Here is a 20764-nt window from a genome sequence, read left to right on the forward strand (position 1 = left end):
AGCTACAGAAGAATTTAATAAAAACCTTATCTGCCCGCAGCTTCTGACGGATTTTCTCCCTTGCCCTTTTTTCTTCCTCTTTCTCTGCTTTCCTCAAGGCTAAACTACTAAGAGGACAAAATGCATAGAAGATAGTAAAACTAAGTTTATGTTACAGAATAGGGGAAAAAATTGCCCCCCACCCCCCTTGGGTACAGACCGTTTTCTTTCATTTTCTTCTGCAATATGCTTGGACTCGAGCAGTTCCTTACCAGCTTGAATCCTCCTCTGCATTAGAGAAAAAACTGCAAGATTAGAAAAACCAAGGATCTATATTCATCAAAACCAAAATTTTGGTTTAGGAGAAACATGATATCGTAAAACCACATGCTTTAGTAATTGGATCCCAGTAACTAAAACTTAGAGTTCACACAATTCCACCTAACCAACTTATCAACCTAGTTTAGTACAGAAAAATTTCTGCTGCATGATAAAATAGTTAATCATTGGAGTATAAAAACAAGAAATACAACTATTAAGAGCATAGCTAACTAAAAACAAAGCCACGCTACAGAAAGAAAAACATAAAATTACATAATGATTCAGTTCTTCCCAACGACAACCACTGCATTGTACAAAGGAACCCAATTTTGTCAAACTTGTCAAAAGTCAAGGTGATTTTGAATTTCAACTTCCATAAAAAGTTAAAAAAAAATGTTGCATGCACAGAATGATAATTAATCTATCCCCTTAATTTCTCATAAAGAGGGAAATAGTACAGCTCAATTATGCAATTTTGTAACTGCATTTTCCTCAAATCTTCAGTGAAAAAAGAAAAGAAAGAAGTTAATTTTCTTCAACAGGAAGAAGCAAACCAAGTTTCCTTCTTCAATGAACATTAATGAAACAAGTACAGCTAAAACATCATAGAAGTTTGGATTTCAGACAGGAAAAAGGAAAGAAAAGAAAAATACTTGCCTGCTTAACTTTTCTAAGATTAGAATTAAGGGGCTGCATTGATCAAAGCAATTCTTCTGGGGCTTTTTGCTTCTAATTCTTTCTTCTCTCATTTGACTCGTGCCCCTAATGCTTCTCCTACTGCCCCTTGCTCTCTCATTTCGAAAGCTAAAGTTCCCTCCAAGGTTAGGGCTTTTTGTGGACAGTGATCTTGGAAAAAATAAATATAAATAAAGAAACGTAAGCCTTACAAGGCTCTATTACCTGATGTGTGTGTCCTTCACTTCAAGAGTGGAGAGACTTGCTCACACCTGTTCTTTCATTGAGACTTCTTTTTGTTCTTCTAGAACAATTTTTTTTGGAATCCTTGCAGAGAATTGGGTTTTCCCTCCCTCCTTGGAGGCGTTTTTCTCTTTGACTTTTTAAGGAGTTTGGAAAGGGTAATGAGAGAAAGGCTTTCTGGCAGTGCTTGATTATGGCCATCTTTTGGTGCAACCGGTTAGAGAGAAGTTCCAGAATTTTTAAGAACTTGGACACCCTTCCTAACTTGCTCAGGATAAGAGTGGTGTTTTTTACTTTTTAGCATCGCTATGGGTTTCTGTGAACAACTTCTTTCATCATCTTCCTCCAGCAGATTTACAGTGGACTGTGTGGATTTGGTTGAGTAGAGCTGATTTCAAATATTTGTTGTCCGGAGTTCTTATTTTGCTCCTTTTCTATTGTTTGGGGTGGATATATCTTATCCTCCTTTTTTCTCTTCTTTGTTCTTGTTGTACTAGTTTCCTCTCTCTCTAATAAATTTCTTCGATTATCAAAAATAATAATAATAATAATAAAGGGCTGTATGTAATTAATCTTCATTTAGTGTTCCAAAATATTCTCGTCTTTATTTCATTGAAGTTTAATTAAACCAGACTCCCCTCTCACAACCACGATCCCCATCAGACCACCTTGTCCTTTCAGAGCATTCCACTTAGGCTGCAAAAAAACAGAGATCAGCTAAGATAAACTTTGTATTATATTGGTTAAGATAGATGATGTAGGAAAAAAAGGGGAGAATAGAAACATTCAAGAGAGACTGAAGACAAAAGACAGAAGAACATGGGAAAGAAAAGAGAAAGGAAAACAGAAGATAAGATATGATGAAGAAGAAGAAGAGGAGAAAGAAGAACAAGCGTGTGGTTTTTTGTGTGTCTTTGTGTGTGTGTGTGTGTTAGAGAGAGAGAGAGAGAGAGAGAGTTGAGGTGTTAACGTAAAGATAAAAGCTTAAGGAAAATTCAATTAATCATCCAAACTAATAATCCTCAACATCCACAAGTACATGTTTATAGGCAATTAAAAAAACCAAAAGAAAAAACAATCAAAAATTACAAAACAATCCCCAAAGTAATCAAAAATTATAAAATAATTGAAAGGTAATTAAGTCAAAATTAAACCCAACCTAACTAACATATTTCTTTGGTAGAAAAGAAGAGTTTTCATTGAATGTGAAAGAAAGTACAAGGAGGAGCATAAGAAATCCTGCTTTGAAGAAAAAATACAATCAAAATAACAGAGTCAGCCAGTCTCGCTCTATATCCAAAAAACACACCCCCTTAAAACAACCAGCTGCAACAGTCCCAAGCAAAGCAAATGATGAATCCTATCCCAAAGCATAGTATCAAAAGAAGATGCAAAATCCAGATTGGGATTACGGGCAAAAGGATGCCATGTAGCTCTCTTTCTCTCTCTCTCTCTCTCACACACACACAAGTAAAGTCAAATGTTTCTCTAATGTCATCATAGGATACAAAATCTAAAACAATTTTAGTAAGGTAGCATTGAAGCATGAATTTCAGAGGTTGGGTTTGGATTTGCGTCAATATATTTGGAAGAAATTTAATACAAACTTACACTAAGTTTTGTCCACACAAATTTGAATCCAATGATTCAATTGTAAGCCACGAACACAGAGTACAGGTAGTCCAATGGAATTTAATATTATAAATAGGATGATTGAGCTCTTTCCAGGTTTACCAACCCTATACAGACAAGAAACTTAAAAAATTTATCATTTTCATATCTTTTATAACCGCGGGGTTTACAAGAGTAGGCAAACCAAGTTTATTCTATATATTTGCCAACTTTAAAAAAATTAATGTTGCAACAGTAGCCATTTGTGTTGTTGGTGAGTGGATGTGAAGTAAGGAAAGCAGACGTGGAAGTCAAAGATCGATGATGAATAAAAAAAAGGCTGATGAAGAGAGCACATTATTTTTTTCCAAAAAGAAAGAGGAAGTGGCATTGTGAGCATAATATTTTGGAAAATATTATAATGGCTCATTTATTGATTTGTTTTTTCATAACTAAGGCATAAATATTTAGTTATTTGACTATAAAAGTCGACTTAGATTACCAAGTAATATGTTCTTCCACATTTTTAGTTATATAAATGAACTCGTGGAATTGTCGATTATAATGACATTTATAATTCTTATTTCAAGATTTTATTTTTGAGGTATTTAAATTTTAGATTAGGTGTATTTTTGTGCAAATAAAAAATGACCCCACGTGCAATGCACGTGCCTCACACTAGTCATTCTAAAGGTTCAAAAACTTCAAATACATCAAGGAGGGTTTGATTTTGAGAAGAAAAAAAAAATCAGCCAACAAAAACCCTAAGGCCTAAGTGAGGTAAGTGAAATGCATTTAAGTGATTTTTTTCTTTTTTAAAAAATACTTCTTGAAGCTTGTATAACCTGGATCTACCAAGGAGTGGTAGAAAATATTATTTTTTTTTTCATAATTTCACTAACTATTTTTCAGTTTTCAGTTTTTATTTTTCTTTAGTAAGTATTTTGTGTATTTAAATTCATAGCTTCATAGGAAATGAACTTGTGTATTTAAGGATTTTGTTTATTTTCTTTGTTTATACTCTTATGCTATTTTATTTTCAAATATTCAGATTTTTCCATTTATAAATTAGTAACTAAATAATTTTTTCATAAAATACTTTAACTTTTACTATTAACTATTAATTATTAACAGCTTAGTGACTAGTATGTAGTACTTACTAGTTACTACTTGCTAGTCTTATCTATAGGTAATTACTAGTAACTAAATATTTACTACTTTCTAGAGTTTCTACCTACTACTTACTAAATACTGACTACTAAGTTAAAGTTAGTACTACTAGCATTATAATTTATAAATTTATTAGCATTCCTTAATACTTAGTAGTTACTACTTCTAAACTTACTAGTTAATAACCTAGTACATACTACTTACTGACTAGTTAATAATCTAGTAGTTGCTACTTACTAACTTACTAGTAAATAACCTAGTACTTACTACTTACTAACCAATTAAAATTTAAAATAGTAGTTAGTAGTTATTAGTTAGGGTACTACTTAGTACTTACTAGTTACTTTACTACTTAGTACTGACTAGTTACTACAAGTACAAACTACAATACTACTAGAACTTCTTCTTGTTTTTTGTTCTCTAGGTACTACTAGTTACTACTTACTAAGCATCTACAAGTCTACAAACTACAATACTACTACTACTTTTTGTATTTTGTTCTTTTTTCCCTCCCTTTTGCAGCTTGAAACTACTCTTTGAAGGCTTAAAGTTGAAGATTCCTCGACAAGGAGAGGGGAGGGTCAAGGTGAAGGGAGTGGTACCAAGCCTAGTGAGGATATTGGATGGCAATTTGCTGAAATTATTGCTTGAAATAGGCATCATGTGAAGTGCAAATTTTGTACTAAACAAATAAAAGGGGGTCTCACAAGATTGAAACAGCACTTGGCCCATAAGCAGGGGGGAAGTTTCTAAGTGTCTCGGCATTTCATCTGAAGTTAGGACAAACATGATGCAACGTTTAAAAAATATGAGGGAAGGAAGGAAAGAGAAGCAAAATATTTCAGAAGACTTGGAAGAGATTGCATATGGAAGCTAGAGAAGAAGAGGGGGCTATTGAATCTGGAGATGATGAAGACCGTGAGATTACACTTGCAAGGAGGGAGAGTCTTAGGGAATTTAGAGAATGGAAAAAAGAAAAAAAAAGTTTAGAGCTAGAAGTGGGCATGCTTATAATGAAGGAGGGGGCAGTGGTAGTGGAGGTACAGGTAAGAAGAAATGGTGGGGATCATGGGGCACTTCCTCTATACGTGAAGATACTGGAAGCGGATGGCAATGGATTAACCCCGATACTCTTGAAGCTAGGTTAAGGGCTATGGATCCTGAACTTCAAAGAAGCAAAAGCTCCAAGCAACCTAAAATTGGTCAAAAACTGATGAAGGGGTTAAGGAAAAAGCTTGGTAGTGCAGTGTCTCACTTTTTGATACACAACCACATTCTTGCCCACGTTGCTGATTCTTCTTGGTTGCCAAGCATGTTAAACAGTGTCGTAGAAGTTGGAAAAGGAGTCAAGCCACCTACTCCTCATGAAGTTTCAAATGTTTATTTGAATGAGTACAACGAGTTAAAAGGATGGATAAAGGGCTTTGAAGGCATGTGGAAGGAAAAAGCAGTGACCATCATGGGTGATGGTTGGTCAGGCTCTACAAGAAAGCATATTGTAAATTTTCTTATTTATGGTAATCAGGGCAGTGTATTCAACAATTCTGTTGATGCATCAAATGTTCACTCCAGGGATGCCAAATATGACTTTGCTTTTATGGATGCTGTGGTGGAGGTAATTGGGGAGAGCATAGTTGTTCAAGTGGTCACAGATAATGAGTAGCAATGAAAGCTGGGGGTAAACTTTTGATGCAGAAAAGGAAGCATATATATTGGACAGCATGTGCAGCCCATTGCCTTGTACTCATTTTACATGATATTGGTGAGAGCAGAAGTGTGTGGGAAATCTTCGATGATGCAAAAGAGATTACTTCTTTTATTTATAATAATCCTTGGGTGGTTAATTATATGAAGAAGTTTTCTAGTGATCAAAAATTGCTGCATCCTGACATTACCAGATCTGCCACTAATTTTATAGCAATAGAGAATGTGTTTAAGCAAAAGCAAGCAATGTGGGACATGTTCCAATCAGACGGCTGGAAAAACCGGGGGGGGGGGGGGAGAGGAAGTAAAGGAGGGTCTTGCTTATGATGTTAAAAAATTTATTTTGGACAAAGACTTCTGGACATGAGCAAGTAATATTACAAAGGTGCATGAACCCCTAGTGAAGGTATTAAGATGAGAAGCCAATTATGGCATTCATTTATGAGGAAATGGATGGAGCAAAGTTGGTGATTCAACGAGAGTGCCGTCATTATAAAGATTATTGGAAGATCATTGACAAGAGATGGAATTTTCAGTTGCACACTCACTTGCATTCAGCTGATAAGTAATGATTTGGGGCTTGTGGAAGGAAGTAATGTGTGTATATTTGCAGAGAAGAAGTTACCATATTGGTTGGTGTGGGAAAAAATTGCTTTTATGGCTTCATTATGCTGTATGGGCTATCTTTCAAGGGAATGTGTGTTTCAAAAGTTTAGCACGACTGGAAGTCTCTTACTTTGAGTTTCTTTTTTCATTTTTTATTTTTATTTTTTTTGTTTTTGGTTTTCCTGAGGATTATCAGACTTTGTTAAGGGGATGTCCTCTCTCCTCCTTGTAAATTCTATCTTATCTAATGAATTTATTTTTCTATCAAAAAAAAAATTGCAAGTTACAGTTATAAAGTAAAATTTATAACTTCTTTGTGATTACTAGTTACTTCTAAATCTAAATTATTAAAATTTTGAACTGTTGAAGTTCTTACTTGTGAGTGCATATTGATCCTTTTTATCGAGCTATTACTTGAACCTGCAAATTCAATATAGTGGCTATCTTTAAGATCACCATGAGATAATGGATGTGATTAAATCAGTGATTAAGAGGTTGAAGCCTGATATGGACAATCAAATTAGGGCTATCAATCAAGTAAGGACATGGATTGGATTGCTTAAATACCCACCTTTATGGTTTTACTTGAATAATTTACTTTGACAAGGATTGAAGTGACGGATATACACGGATTTTACTTATGAAATTTGTTACAGTTGTTGACATTTAGAGATAAGGTAGATAATTTTGGAATACCATTAGCACAAAGAGCTATTAGAAAAACAAATCCTGGTAAGTGACTTCTATTAGTTCCTCTATATACGAAGTACACGTACTAAATCATTAGTATCTGATGAGTGAATGTTTTTTGAAAATGCAGCTGAATGGTGGATACATTATGGTAGTTCTGCACCTGAACTCCAAGGCATTGCTATGAGAGTACTGAGCCAAACAACTTCAGCTTCAACTTGTGAGCACAATTGGAGTACTTTTAGCCTTATTCACACAAAGAAAAGGAACAGGCTGAAGAATGCAAGATTGCAAAAGTTGGTTTATAGTCATTACAATATGAAGTTGAAGGTAAGGCATGCCACTCTACGGACTGCACAAGAAGTAGAGGCCGTGATCCCCATCAACCTTGACATATTTTCGAGGAGGGTGATCAATTATCTCCATGGCTAGAACAAGGGCAAACGCTTCTGTTAGATGGACAAGATAATTCTGATTGGTAAGATGTTGATGATGATGATCCCCATCAACCTTGACATATTTTCGAGGAGGGTGATCAATTATCTCCATGGCTAGAACAAGGGCAAACACTTCTGTTAGATGGACAAGATAATTCTGATTGGTAAGATGTTGATGATGATGATGATGATAATGATGATGATGATGCTACTGTTCATTGTACAGAGTCTCAAACTCAACAACCACCTCATCCTCTAGTCACATAAATTGAAGAGAGTTCTAGTCCAGTTGCAAGTCAAAGTGATGATGGTGGTGGTGGCTTGTATCTTCTTAGTGTAATGATGATAGTCATAGAAATGATGAATCTGATGATAGAGGTGGTTTGGTGAAGGTGAGCAAGTGCAGCCAAGTCATGCCTTTGGAGGAGATTATGTGTTAGCATTGGTGGTTTGCCCCCCACCTCCCCCTGGATTTCCTCGTTCTTCACAATCTTAGCGTGATCGTGGGGGTAGTGGAAGTGGAAGTGGCGCCGGTGGGGCAAGTGGTAGCAGTCAAGGAAGAAGAAGTGCTAGTAGACATGAGCTTAGAGCATATGAGAACCCCCATCACCATGGTGTCAAACAAAGTTTTGCAGATTTTGGCACTGGGAGTCATCTTCTCGTGCACCGATAGTGAGAAGAGTCAGAGGAACCATAATTCGTATGGGACATATTATCCACCTCCAACCCATTATCCTCCACAACCCCCACCCCTACACTATTATCCACCTCCACCCTATTATCCAATTCTAGGCTACCCATATCCTACATATGCTTACCCCCACTCCATATCCATACACTTATCCACCACAACCACTCCAACAATCATTTCCTCTATCTCAATCTTCTCAACAATATTCTTCTTCATCTAAACATTATCCAAATCAAACTAGAGATGCCCATACTATGGGTTTCCTTTTGTTACTTATTTAAAGGAGTTGGAAGTGGGCATGCTAAGCTCTCAGACTCAAAGTGACAACAGAGATGCAAGTTATGAGGATCCTTCGCACCGTTCTGTATGGTGGTGAATTAGGAGTTGGGGGCTAAAGTGACTACTGTCTAGTGAGAAATCCTTCATGTTTTTATGTGATAGTACCACCTACCATGTTTTATATACTACTTGATTTATGTTGACAACTTGACATTGACATGTTTACATATTTTACTATTTTTTGTCAAATGAAATATGAAGCTTGAATGGTTGAACCATGCTCTAGAGTCAAGTTATGAATTATGAGCAATGGACTTTTTATGATGTTTGTTTTTCATTATATTTATGATTTCTTACCTTTAGAATCAAATATAATTGTGAGAACTAGCCAATATAGGCTTTTCTCATCAACAGTGACTTGAAAACCAAGTTGACATTCAGTAGTTGCAATATGTGTTGCAAGTTCATTAAAATTTACTAAAATTCATTTAAAACATTATTATTTAATGTTTTAGGGTCAAAATATGCGAATATGCATGTTTTCTACAAGTTTGCTAATGCAAACAATGAATACACAAATGCAGTGAAAGTTACACATCATGTAACACCCGCAACGACCATTACTATTACACCATGACCACTACCATTTTGCTGACCCTTACCGTTATTCTAAACCAAGTCATATTCTGTGTAAATTATATTTCTTAAAAAATTGATATTTATCATGTTTGTAATTAAATAATTTATATTGATATCCCAAATTAATAAGTTGCTATTGTGTTGAATAACGTTAAAATGTATTGCCACTGCATTCCCAATAATATAAGATAAAATACATGAAAATGGTGTTTAGTGGGCATTAAAAATTTTACACAACATTGGTAATGGAGTTTCTTGTGCTTTATTCTTAATGTTGAGGGGTATAATGTCTATATTTTTCATTTCAAAGAAATTTTTTTTTTTTTTTTTTTTTTTTTTTTTTGTAATAGTAGCATCATCAATACATAAGTTATAGGAACTGTTAAAGTTTTTATTAATAATTTAATATTAAGGCATCCTTTTACAGAAGAGACCTACAACAAAAGGTTTAATTTTCATTAAATAATGGTACAAATTCATTCTTAAAAAATAATAAATTGTCAAATTATGAGCATCAAGGGCATTTGGGCAAGAGAATTACTTTAAAATGCTACCAGAATGTGTGTTTGGGTTTTTTTATGATGAGTGGTAATAATTGAATTAGTAATATCTATAATCGTTGTTAATAAATGAATTAACTTATGGAATAATAAATAAAATAATTAATATTTTGAGAACCCCTATAAATAGAATGAGTAATATTTAGAAACTTCCCCATAAATTTTGAATTAATATTTTTGTAACCATTGATGACAAACGGATTTAATAATTTCGCTAATCATTCATAATAATTGAATTAATAATCTATATAAAAATTCATAATAATTTTAAAATATATTATGAAAAATAAATATAATAATTATTATTTTACAACCGTCCCATAAGTAAATTGATAACTAATTAATACCTCCATATAATTTTGTAATTTTATTTTTAACTGCTAATAATATTTGAAGTAATATATTTATAATTACTATTATAATTATTATTAAATTTTATAACCACCAATAAAATAAAATTATATAACAACAAATAAAAATTATGAAATATTATTGTAATAGTATAATCCATAAGAATATTATTAGTACAATTCCATAACTATCTTTAAATTTTTAAATATTCAATTCTAAAAACTGCATTCAATTTTGTGCTTAATATATATAATCATATTTTAGTTTTGAAATATAATTTTTTAAATCCGTGCAAGGACAGGTTTTTGCTAGTAAGAATAAGAAGAAACCGGAGAAGAGGAAAGAGAGATGAAGATATTGTGGGGAAGAGGGGGGGTGAGAAGTAGTTATAGAGATAAATAAAACCTTAGGGCAAGTTCAATAAAGTTCCAAATTAATAATTCCTTATCACCAACATCCATAAGCCTATATTTATAGAGAATTAAGAAATCTTAAAGATAAAAAATCAAAAATTACATATAACCTCAAAGCAATCAAAAGTTATAAAATACCCCAAAGAAATCAAATATTAAAAAAAAACACCAAAATAACCAAAATATCCAAAACAGCCCTAGCTTAAACAAAATTCATAAGATACCATGATTCTCCAAACAAAAACAAAGCTTTGTTTTCTAAGAACCCATTTTTTTTTTTCGTTTCACTGTAGTACAGTGAAGAAACTGTATATGATAACACATTTTTCTATATTTCTAGTTTTCTTTTTCTGTTTTGGCAAAAATTGAAAACCAGATTCTATGGTTTAGGTACTTCAATATCTTGACTTGATTTTGGGGATTAAATTATCCATTCTATACAAAATTGTTAATCAAAATTAAAATTAAATGACCATGTGAATTTAAATATACTTAAAAAAAATATATACAGTTTTTCAAAATTTGAAAAAATAATAAGTCAGTCAAAAATCATTTTCGACCATTTTTTAATTGTCATGTACAAAATGATTGTTCTTGCAACACTAATATTTATTTTTTAAAATATAATAATAAAATAAATAAGTATAATAACTCTTTATTTTTTATACTATTTTCTAATTTGTATTCTCTTGCATTTTATTATTTTAATCATATTTTTCAATTGCTATTTGGTTCAATGAAAAAATGAATATAAGTTCAATTTGGTTTTTAATTTGTTTCAATTTTGAAAATATTAGCCCTAGCAGTTGCAAGTTTTCAGCTTTTAGTTTCTATTTCTAGTTTTGAATTTTCATTTCAAAAAATTTTTACACCAGTACCAAACAGCCCCTAAATCTTCAAGAGTATGATTGCCTAGAATTATCCATAGGTAGTCCCCCATCACTTGACTTGGTTGAAGTTAGGATGGTTGTATTTTCCTTTTTTCAATTAATAAGAGGAGATATATTAAGAGAGTAAGAAAGTAAAAACAAGAGAGGGCAAGGAACCTTCAAAGAAAATAAAAAAAAAAATTAAAGGCAAACAAACCGCAACTGCTCACTATCCAAACCACTGTTGCTGACCACCTAAACACCACCTAAGCCTAAACAGAACACTACCTAAGAAAACCTCCTTTCAGTCTCGTAATTGATGGAACACTGCAAATTAGCCAATTCCAATTGCCCCTTACTAGCCTCAATTTTGGCACATCCAAGTGGACTTCCTAGCCTTAATTTTGCCACCGTCCAAGTTTGGATTATTGGATTAGGCTCGACTTAAGCTCAACACAGCCTTTTCAAGGTTGCTTCACTTACGGATTCTGCTAAAATCAAGATGGAGCTAAACCTTGCCAAATTCAGAAGCAATCAGGCAAACAAGTATGGTTATATTCCTTAGTCACTGGGATCCCTCTTAATCACATTAGCTGATGAATAAAGGATACCTTATGCATCTCTGTAGTTCTTACAGGAACAAAAATGAATGAAACTCAGAAAGATATATTCCAGCAAAATTGAATTTTACGACTCATATGTTTCAACAAATGTTTTACTCATGTTCCATAGTGAATTCAGCACTATATGCCTAATTATTTTTGGTCTTTACACATTCTTAGTTACCAATAAACTTCTACTAGTAGTCGTACCACGTTGAAAATGTGATTAGTAGTAGCTGGAAAAGCATTATTGCTGGGAACTTGTCTCAAATTCCTGATAACGCATTATTATATTTATAGAGTTGTATTAAGAAACTATATGATTCAAATTTCTTGGGACACCAACAGTTGTGATTAGGAAACTTACCCATTACTCCATTAGTATCTTTCTTGCTCTACAAAAACATTAGATGCATGTGAGTGAGGCATTGTTCAGAGCTATCTGAGAAAGGCTCCCATGAATTATGGTAGAAATTAAGGAGGAATTGTGCGTTAGAGCTTCCGTAAGAGTGAGACTTCAAGATGGACAATTAAGGTGTTTGTTCGCATGCATTGGTTTTAAGTGGTTACTCCATATGTTGTATATATTGTTTCTTTACATCATAGTGAATAACTCTCTCATCTGTGGGTGTAGGTCGATTTTGACAAGCCACATCAATTCTGGTGCGATCTTTATGATTTATTATTGCTCCATTGATCTCCATCCATGCTTCTGTGACAACAATTATATCTACACTTTTTCAATCAGCATACGGTAACAACTTTTCTGTGAAACTAAATATCATGCTTCAAAAGGACAAAAATACCATTCAACACAAAAATCAAATGGAAGCCTTACTAAATAATGCAACATTTATCAATTTCGTATACCTATTAACAAAATCCATAATTTTGTGAAAAAATAGAAAAAAAAATTGTGTATGAAAAGAAGAAACCATTGAGATGTCTTGACAGTACCTTCTCCCTCTCTCTTTTGGATCTCTTTTCTTCTTCTTTATCAGTTTTGTGTGCGTGTCCCCTAAAAGTAAGGAAAGTTCTAGTTCAGTAAATCTAACAACTCAAAGTTAGTAGTAGCATGAGTCAGAGAAAGTATTTTAAAACCAATGTTACTTAGATTGTGCAATATTACAGCTCATCAAACAGGAATAGCAGGCAGTATGATTCATGCTCTAACATGCAGTAAGGCAAAATATGCTTAGATTCTGTAGAAATATAAGTGAAAATGCATTATAAAACTTTTTCATTTGATAAATAATGGCACTTAAGAAAGAATATCAATGCATTTTTTTTAAAATTTAAAAGATATTTCATGCATAGATGTTATAATGCAACAACTCATCATTTAAACTAATAAAAACCAATGTCATGAAAAATACTTATGCTGCGTTTGGGATTATGGATGTGAACCTTGGATTTGGATTTCGACAAATTTCAATACAATTTTATATTACATTTTATCAAATCCAATACAAATCCAAATCCAAAGGATACCCAAACATAGGGCTAGAAGAAAGTTTGAACACTACATTTAGAGCTCCAAACAATATACCATGTTTCAGAACGTTCTTACCAATTTGCAATTTGCTAGACAGCTAAAGTATTTATATTTTCTAGTAACTATGTTCTAAACCAAAGCAATTGCTATAGCATCAAATATCAAAATAATCATCAATGAGTATAATCAGGGTTTCCAATGCATAAATAAGAAAGCTAGTATTCAACAAACTTTTCTTAATTCTCACAACAAATTATAAAGGCTTTCATCAAAAACAGGCAAAAACAAAGTATCAGAAAGAAAACCTTAGCAGTTGTGCTTTTATCTTTACTTCTTCGGTAATATCAGCAGGTGTAGAATCATCAATACTGATGTTCACTGTTACCTGTGTCACTTGAACACATGTTACAATAAGATTGAAAATTTTCCCAACTCAAAATTATTCTTCTTTTCTAGAGCATAAGCACAAGAGAATTATCATCATGCTTGAAATCAATATGCAAATTATGATGTTTAGGTGTAATAGAGCTGTAATATTCAGTCAGATCTTCGTCAACACCGTAAACAACACTTAGCATGATAGCAGAAAATATGAAACTCTTTTGCCTGAATTTCTATTTTAGCTAATAAGCTATTGAGTTTTGAAGTTCTAAAAGTCTTCAGAATGTGGCACTTAAGGTGGAGTTGCTGCTTTTGATAGTGTCAAATACTGATGACTTCAAAAGGATGACTATAGCTATGTTACACGATGAAAGGAAGTCCTTTTCGTAGCACCCACTCTTTTGTGTGTTCTTATCTCGAGTATTCTCCATCCGTTAGGCTTACTTGCTTGCGTTTTTAATACAAGGCACATTTATTAAATAACATGCGAAATATTTGTATCATGCCACTACACAAATTTTTGAATGGTCAAGCATAAAGTCTGCTCAAACCTAGTTAGTGATATATTCCCCTGATACACACGCATGCACATCTATATAGATAAATGTATACATACATATACGTATATATACATGCTAACATACATACATATATACGTACATACATACATACACACTGGCATACATATATAACTCTGCATACTAGAAACATATACTACAAATAAATTGCTAACACCAACACCCTGGAAAAACTCAACAGCCAATATAGTATAACATAGAGATCCATAGACAGTGCTAGAAAGGAGAGCCAATCAAAACAATAGTCACCATACCAGAGGCATCTGATCAATATCTAAGTCACCTTCATGATCAATAATCCAATTTACAGCAGCCTCAAGGCTAGCATTACCTGAATAGGAAAAAAGGCAGAAATTCACATAAATGAAAAGAACTATAGACTCTGTTAAGGCTTGATATATATTTTTGGCCCTCAAGCTAGCAACTTAAGCGATTAGGTCAAGTGTTATGTAACATGGTATCAGAGTCACGGTTGTCAAAAGGTCTTAGGTTCTATTCTTGTTGCTGACGCATATCTTATCTTTGTCAAAAATTATCTTACTCCCCATAATGGGTGTTATTCATTCTTTGTTTAACTCCCCAAGGGCAATTGGAGAGCATGTGTTGGGAAGTGTTAAGGCTTGACATAATGCATTGTTGGCCCAAAAACTAACAGCTTAAGCTTTTTGGTCAAGTGGCAGTCTAACGACTACAAGCTCTTTAAACCCAGTGAAGATTCATGTTAGCATTTAGCAATATTCATAGGTGGACAAGCAACCTCATGAACCCACCAGCTAAAATATAAAAAATTCACACGTGAGGAAAGAAGACCTCTTGCATTATTCCAACTAGGCAAAATGTTTCACGAAATTAAGTTAAGAGAGTTCCACTTGTGTTGGTTGGCTCAATTAATGGAGGTTTCCTTAATGTCTTGACATGCTAAAAAACTACATAGAGCCCTAGAGGAGTGTAGCATGCTTGATTTCCAATTTTAATTGGCTAATTTCAGCTCTAATAAGACCATCAATGCTGACATATGCAGCATCAAGCAACAATTTCCAAATAATTTTTGACATATTAGGCTTTAGGTAAGGCTGCGTACTATAGATCCATTGTGGTACGCCCTTCCCCGGACCCCGTGCAGGGGAGCTTTGTGCACCGGGCTGCCCTTTTTTCTTTTTTATTTTTTATGCTAGCCTTTAGGTGTTGTTTGTTACTATTGCTTTTTTAACACAGTTCCTGTTGGACGTTTAAGGCAGGCGCTGAATAGAAGATGACTAAAATTCATAAACAACATTACACTTTAGATAATAATCTAAATGGTGAGTCTCTTTATCATCTCATGACACGGATTCATTTGTAAAAACATGTTTTAAGTATGGGATCTGTTGAACATGCTAAAATTGACGTATGGTCTTGATGATCATAAAAGATTCCCTACAGATAATTATAAATTCCCAATGGTCTTATCAAGCATTAGTTAATACTTCAGCAATACTTCAGCAATGATCTTATACACACTTGAAACTAGACTAATAGGTCTGAAGTCCTCTATCTTAATAGATCTACTCTTCTTAGGCACCAAAGCAATAAATGTGGAGTTAATACTCCTGCTCAAAATCCCATTCCCATAAAATTCAGCAAAGATTTTAACTAAATCCCATTTAACCACAACCTAACAATCCTGAAAAAAGGCATATGAAAACCATTTGGTCCTGGAGCCTTATCCCTCTCCATCCCAAAAACGACACCCCCTCACTTCCTACTCATCAAAAAGTCTTTACAATCAACTTATCGGATCTCTAGAAACGGGATTCCGCTCTAACCCCTCATCCATCAGTCTACAAACATCCTCCTCAGAATACATGTTAGAATGGAAATCAGCAATTTTAGAAGCAAGACAGCTAGGATCAGTAATAATCCTATCTTTTCTCCCATCCAACTCCCTAATAAATTCGTTCTCATTTCCCATTTGCCAACCGATGAAAGAAACTAAAATCACAGTCGCCCTCTTTGACCCAGAGGATATGCTTACAAGATGGAATTAAAGCATTGTGCTGGACGAAATTTTGGGAAGAGCGCTTAAGAAAGCAGAGGAGGTTGCAATGCCTGAACCATGGCTCCATGAATGAGGGTAGAACATAGTTTCTCTTTTCAAGATCGGAAGCTCAACATCACCACTGATGGAGAAATTCCAATGAGGTGGATTGTGAAGGGAGAGTTGCTAGGAATGGCAAAACTAACCATACGAAGAGCAAATATGGAAGGCAAATACCCACTTTGGGCAGGTTATCGAATTTGAATGACTTACCCCACTCAAGGAGGCCTTTTCTTCAAAGATTTAAGCGCAACATAGGGAGGGCTCAGATTAATAAGGCATTCCAGCCCAATGCTAAGGTGGCTCTATGGAGGTTTTCAAGACATTGTGGAAGAGACCCATATGAGAGCCCATCTACGTTACAAAGAAGCATTGATGTTGAAGGCTCCAAAGCCCAAAAATGATGCTTGCCCAAGGCCCAAACCACTTGGCCGTTTGTTAACAAGAAAGAAGAGAGAATCATGATTACTTTGAGCATCATCGTCATGGCAATCAATAAAAGCAAAGGCGAGTCCTGGGGAATCTGGGGACCTTTTTTGATGAAGACTTGCATTGTGCCTAATCAGATTTTGAACCGAGTGTCAGAGGTTTACACAAGGATGAAGTTGAAGATGGAGGTAGGTGAACAAACGCACGACACAAAGGGAAGCAGATGTGCAGAAACCGAAGGAGAAGCATACTATTCGAACTTCAAAGGGGATAATTCCGAGTTTTGTTTCTCATTATGAATATGAATATGAAAATGATTGCAGAAAAATGGTAACTGAGCCGGAAGGGGATTCAAAGGTTGATCTATAAACTGAGGATGAGACATCTAAAGGAGCAACTGAGTATGACAAGAATGGTGTGATTCTTTTTCTTTTTTTTTAATTAGTAACATGAAATTTATATTAGCAAGGCATCAAGGGGATGCCATCCCATGGTGCAAAAAATCAACCAATCCATAGAGTGTCGCAAACATCAAAGATTACATTAAGATCATTAGCAATCTTCCCACTAAGCCAGCTGGAAACAATAGCAATCCACTTCTCTTTGCAAATCTTAAGCAGAGTAGCTGTATCTTTGAAGGCTCTCTTATTTCTTTCATTCCAAGCACACCAAGAGATGGTAAGAGGGATGAGGTTCAAAGCCTTTCGCTTCTCCTAGGTAGCTTTGATGCCTTTCCAAGCCCAAATCTCCCCTCCTATGGAATTTGTAACCCACCGCTGTCCAGTCATGGATAGAACCACGTTCCATCTTCCAATTTGTCCATAGTCCCTAACTCCAACACAATTCTAGAGTCAATACACCTTGGGAATGATCAACCACATGCCTACTAGGTAAATCCAACGCATTTGATGTTGTCCCAAACAAGTTTATTATTGCCCTTCTGCCATAAAGAGTCTATCAAAGGGGGTCTTCCAAAATTGTGGAGGATGAGAGGGATAACCAAGACGCCTAGGATCTCCTAGACCAAGTTGGTCTCTAGTGACCCTATTAGGGAGAGAGTTAGACTAAAGGTACAAAAGCCTGAGGTAAGAGAAAATGCTAAGAAGTTGAGTAGGGATTTGGAGTACTAGCTTCGTTGATTAATTATGAGAAGGGAGGAAGGTCCTCCCGGGTGCCTAAGAGTGTCAAATGAAAATATTGTCCTAGAACATTAGGGGTTTAGGGCGAGGAGGTAAATGAACAATGGTTAAGGAACTAATTAACAAAAAACCTGACAACCTATTCCTCCAGGAGACTAAAATTCAAGATGGATGCATTTTCTATTCATAGCATCTGGGAATTGAGGGGAAAAGATCAGATGGTTCTCCCCTCTCCGGCTGCATTTGGGAGATTATATTATGATTTGGGACTCGAGGGTAGGGATTGTCTAGTAGGGTCTTTATTTTTGTTTGTTTTTCTTAATTGTAGAGCTTCTAGGGAGTGGTGGTTTACATCAGTTTATGGTCCAAATTCTTCCTCTTTTTTTCAAAGAGTTAGCTGATGTTCTTAATTTTTGTAGCCCATGGTGGGTGGTTGGGGTGACTTCAATGTTATTTGCAAATCTAGGGATAGACCAAGGGGCTCTAGGGTACCTAGTAGTATGACGAGTTTCAATTTCTTTATATGGGACAGTGGGCAAGAATGATTGGTACGAATTGGAAAATGGAAACATTTGTAAAAGTTATATGCTTCATCACCAGTTTATGGGAAATCATTATGCAAGACCATGCTAGATACCTACGACTTGATTGGTGAAATAGTATCTCTCCAAAAAAGCAAATTTTTTTTATTGATGCACAAAGAAAATATTTTCTTGTGAACGAACAAGAATTGCCTAGATGTAAAATCATAATTATTGATACGGACCTTTTCCACACAAAAGGGAATCTTTTGTCATAACAGAAGCAAAAGTAATGTGGATTATTCAAGAATGAGGTTTCACTTGGATAGCATTGGGAGACAAACAAGCTTCCTTGTGCATTAATAGATTCCTATTCAACAACATGTGGGAAGATAACGTTCCATATGTAATGTAGAAGAGGCTTCTCTCAAATCATTGTCCAATGCTCCTTGATTCCAAGCCAATGCAGAGGGGTTCCACACCATTTCAATTCAAGGACATCTGGTTGGTGCACCCCTCATTCAAGAAGTGTGTGAGGGTTTGGTTAGGTTGGGGGCCAGGGAGGGGTCTGGTCCAAGACGGGAGGGGTTTAAACTAATGGAAAAACTAAAGTACGCAAATATGAAGCTGAAACAATGGAATGAGGGGGTTTTCATAATGTTAAAGAGGCTAAAAATAACATCTTTGGAAAAATTGGCAAAGGAGCATGGCTTCTTAGATGAGGAGGCTGGGGAAAGAAAGGCTAGGCTTTGTAATGATCTAGAGGTATTGTTATTAAGGGATGACATGAGTTAGCACCAAAAAACAAGGGTGGGTGAAGTGGGCCTGGACTACAACTCGGGGTTCTTCAGTGGATGATAAGAAGAGGAGGAAGTATTTTGTTAAGGATCTAGAGTTAGATTCTAGGATGACATGAGTTGGCACCAAAAAACAAGGGCAAAGTGGGCCTGGACTACAACTCCGGGTTCTTTAGTGGATAATAAGAAGAGGAGGAAGTATTATGTTAAGGATCTAGAATTATATTATAGGATGACATGAGTTGGCACCAAAAAATGCAGGTGAAGTGGGCCTGGACTACAATTTGGGGTTCCTTAGTGGATAATAAGAAGAGGGGAAGAATTCTATTAAGGATCAAAGTTAGATTCCAAGGCCGGAGTTACAAGCCATACACACATCGGCGTGGAGATACAAATTTTTACAAACATCCATCCACTAAGGATTTCTTTAGTTAAAGGATGGAGGGTTTGGATTGGAACCCCATCAAACCTCATCTTAGTGGCTTAAGAAGCCTTTTTTTGAAATGGAAGAAATTAAAAATAAAAAAAATGTGTTTGATCTGTGTTAGCCTCGGGGGCAACAAAATCATGTTTATATGTTTTGATGATATTAACATATATGTTGTTCCTAGTGTTTCCTATCTTTGAAGATCATGTTTAGTATAGGTTTCAGTGACGAATTCATGAAGTACTGGATCAAAGGCAAAGATCGGACCGAGTAGATGTCGAAAAGGAAAGATTAGATGGACACGTACTCAAAAAGAACCCAAGAATAACCAAAGGAAGATTATTGTTGAATTATTTGTAATAAGGGTTGTGTGTGGTAGTTCGTGTTGTAACTCGTGTTTTGTTTCTTGCATGATTTCTAAGCAAGAGTTGAGCAATACATGCATACTAGGACACAAGAGTTTATAGGATTTCACCTAAGTCACAAACTCACGTTCATAGTTTTCAAAGTTAAAATAAAGAGTTACAACACGAACTACCACACACAACCCTTATTTGTAGGATTTCACCTAAAGTGACAAATGCACGTTCATAGTTTTCAAAATTAAAATAAAGAGTATGTCAAAAGAATCCTAAACTCATAATACGTTTTCAAAGGGACAAGTTTTCAAACATCTTAGTATTTTGAACATCTTCATACTTAGTCCCGGTTTTATCAAAACGAGTCTTATGTCCTAAGAATTCAAAGAAAGTAAAGTATATTTTCAATAAAGGACATACAAGTATATAAGATATCAAAATGGTCTTTCAAATATGTTTCTATTAACAAGATATCTTATATTCAAGGAGAAACTCATTTGGACAAGTATTAAAGTTTATTAGACTTATATATTTCATATACTTTTGTCCAAGAATGTTTTAAGTGATTAAAAGGCTTTGGTCGGGTTTAAAACCTCAGTTATGCACCAATCACCTTTCCTGAACACCCTTCGGTATTTGGGGTATAACTTTTGCTAGAAGAGTCCAAAAAGCACGATCTTGGTGTCCCTGGAAAGCTAAGAAAAAATCTCACAACTTTTAT

General features: G+C 34.8%; 1 protein-coding gene across 4 annotated transcripts in view; it reads right to left on the reverse strand.

Annotated features, from left to right (window-relative positions):
* The window catches only part of LOC131155227 (uncharacterized), a 65209-nt gene that overhangs the window by 22280 nt on the left and 22165 nt on the right, over positions 1 to 20764 (reverse strand). For all 4 annotated transcript variants that reach the window (XM_058108218.1, XM_058108216.1, XM_058108215.1 and 1 more), the window contains 5 exons: positions 14549 to 14625; positions 13641 to 13720; positions 12798 to 12858; positions 200 to 267; positions 26 to 107 (listed from right to left, as the gene is read on the reverse strand). In XM_058108218.1, the coding sequence (XP_057964201.1) occupies positions 26 to 107; positions 200 to 267; positions 12798 to 12858; positions 13641 to 13720; positions 14549 to 14625 (368 nt within the window). The remainder of the gene's footprint in view (positions 1 to 25; positions 108 to 199; positions 268 to 12797; positions 12859 to 13640; positions 13721 to 14548; positions 14626 to 20764) is intronic.

Source organism: Malania oleifera, chromosome 5 (assembly GCF_029873635.1).
Source record: "Malania oleifera isolate guangnan ecotype guangnan chromosome 5, ASM2987363v1, whole genome shotgun sequence".
In the NCBI taxonomy this organism is placed as follows: domain Eukaryota; kingdom Viridiplantae; phylum Streptophyta; class Magnoliopsida; order Santalales; family Ximeniaceae; genus Malania; species Malania oleifera.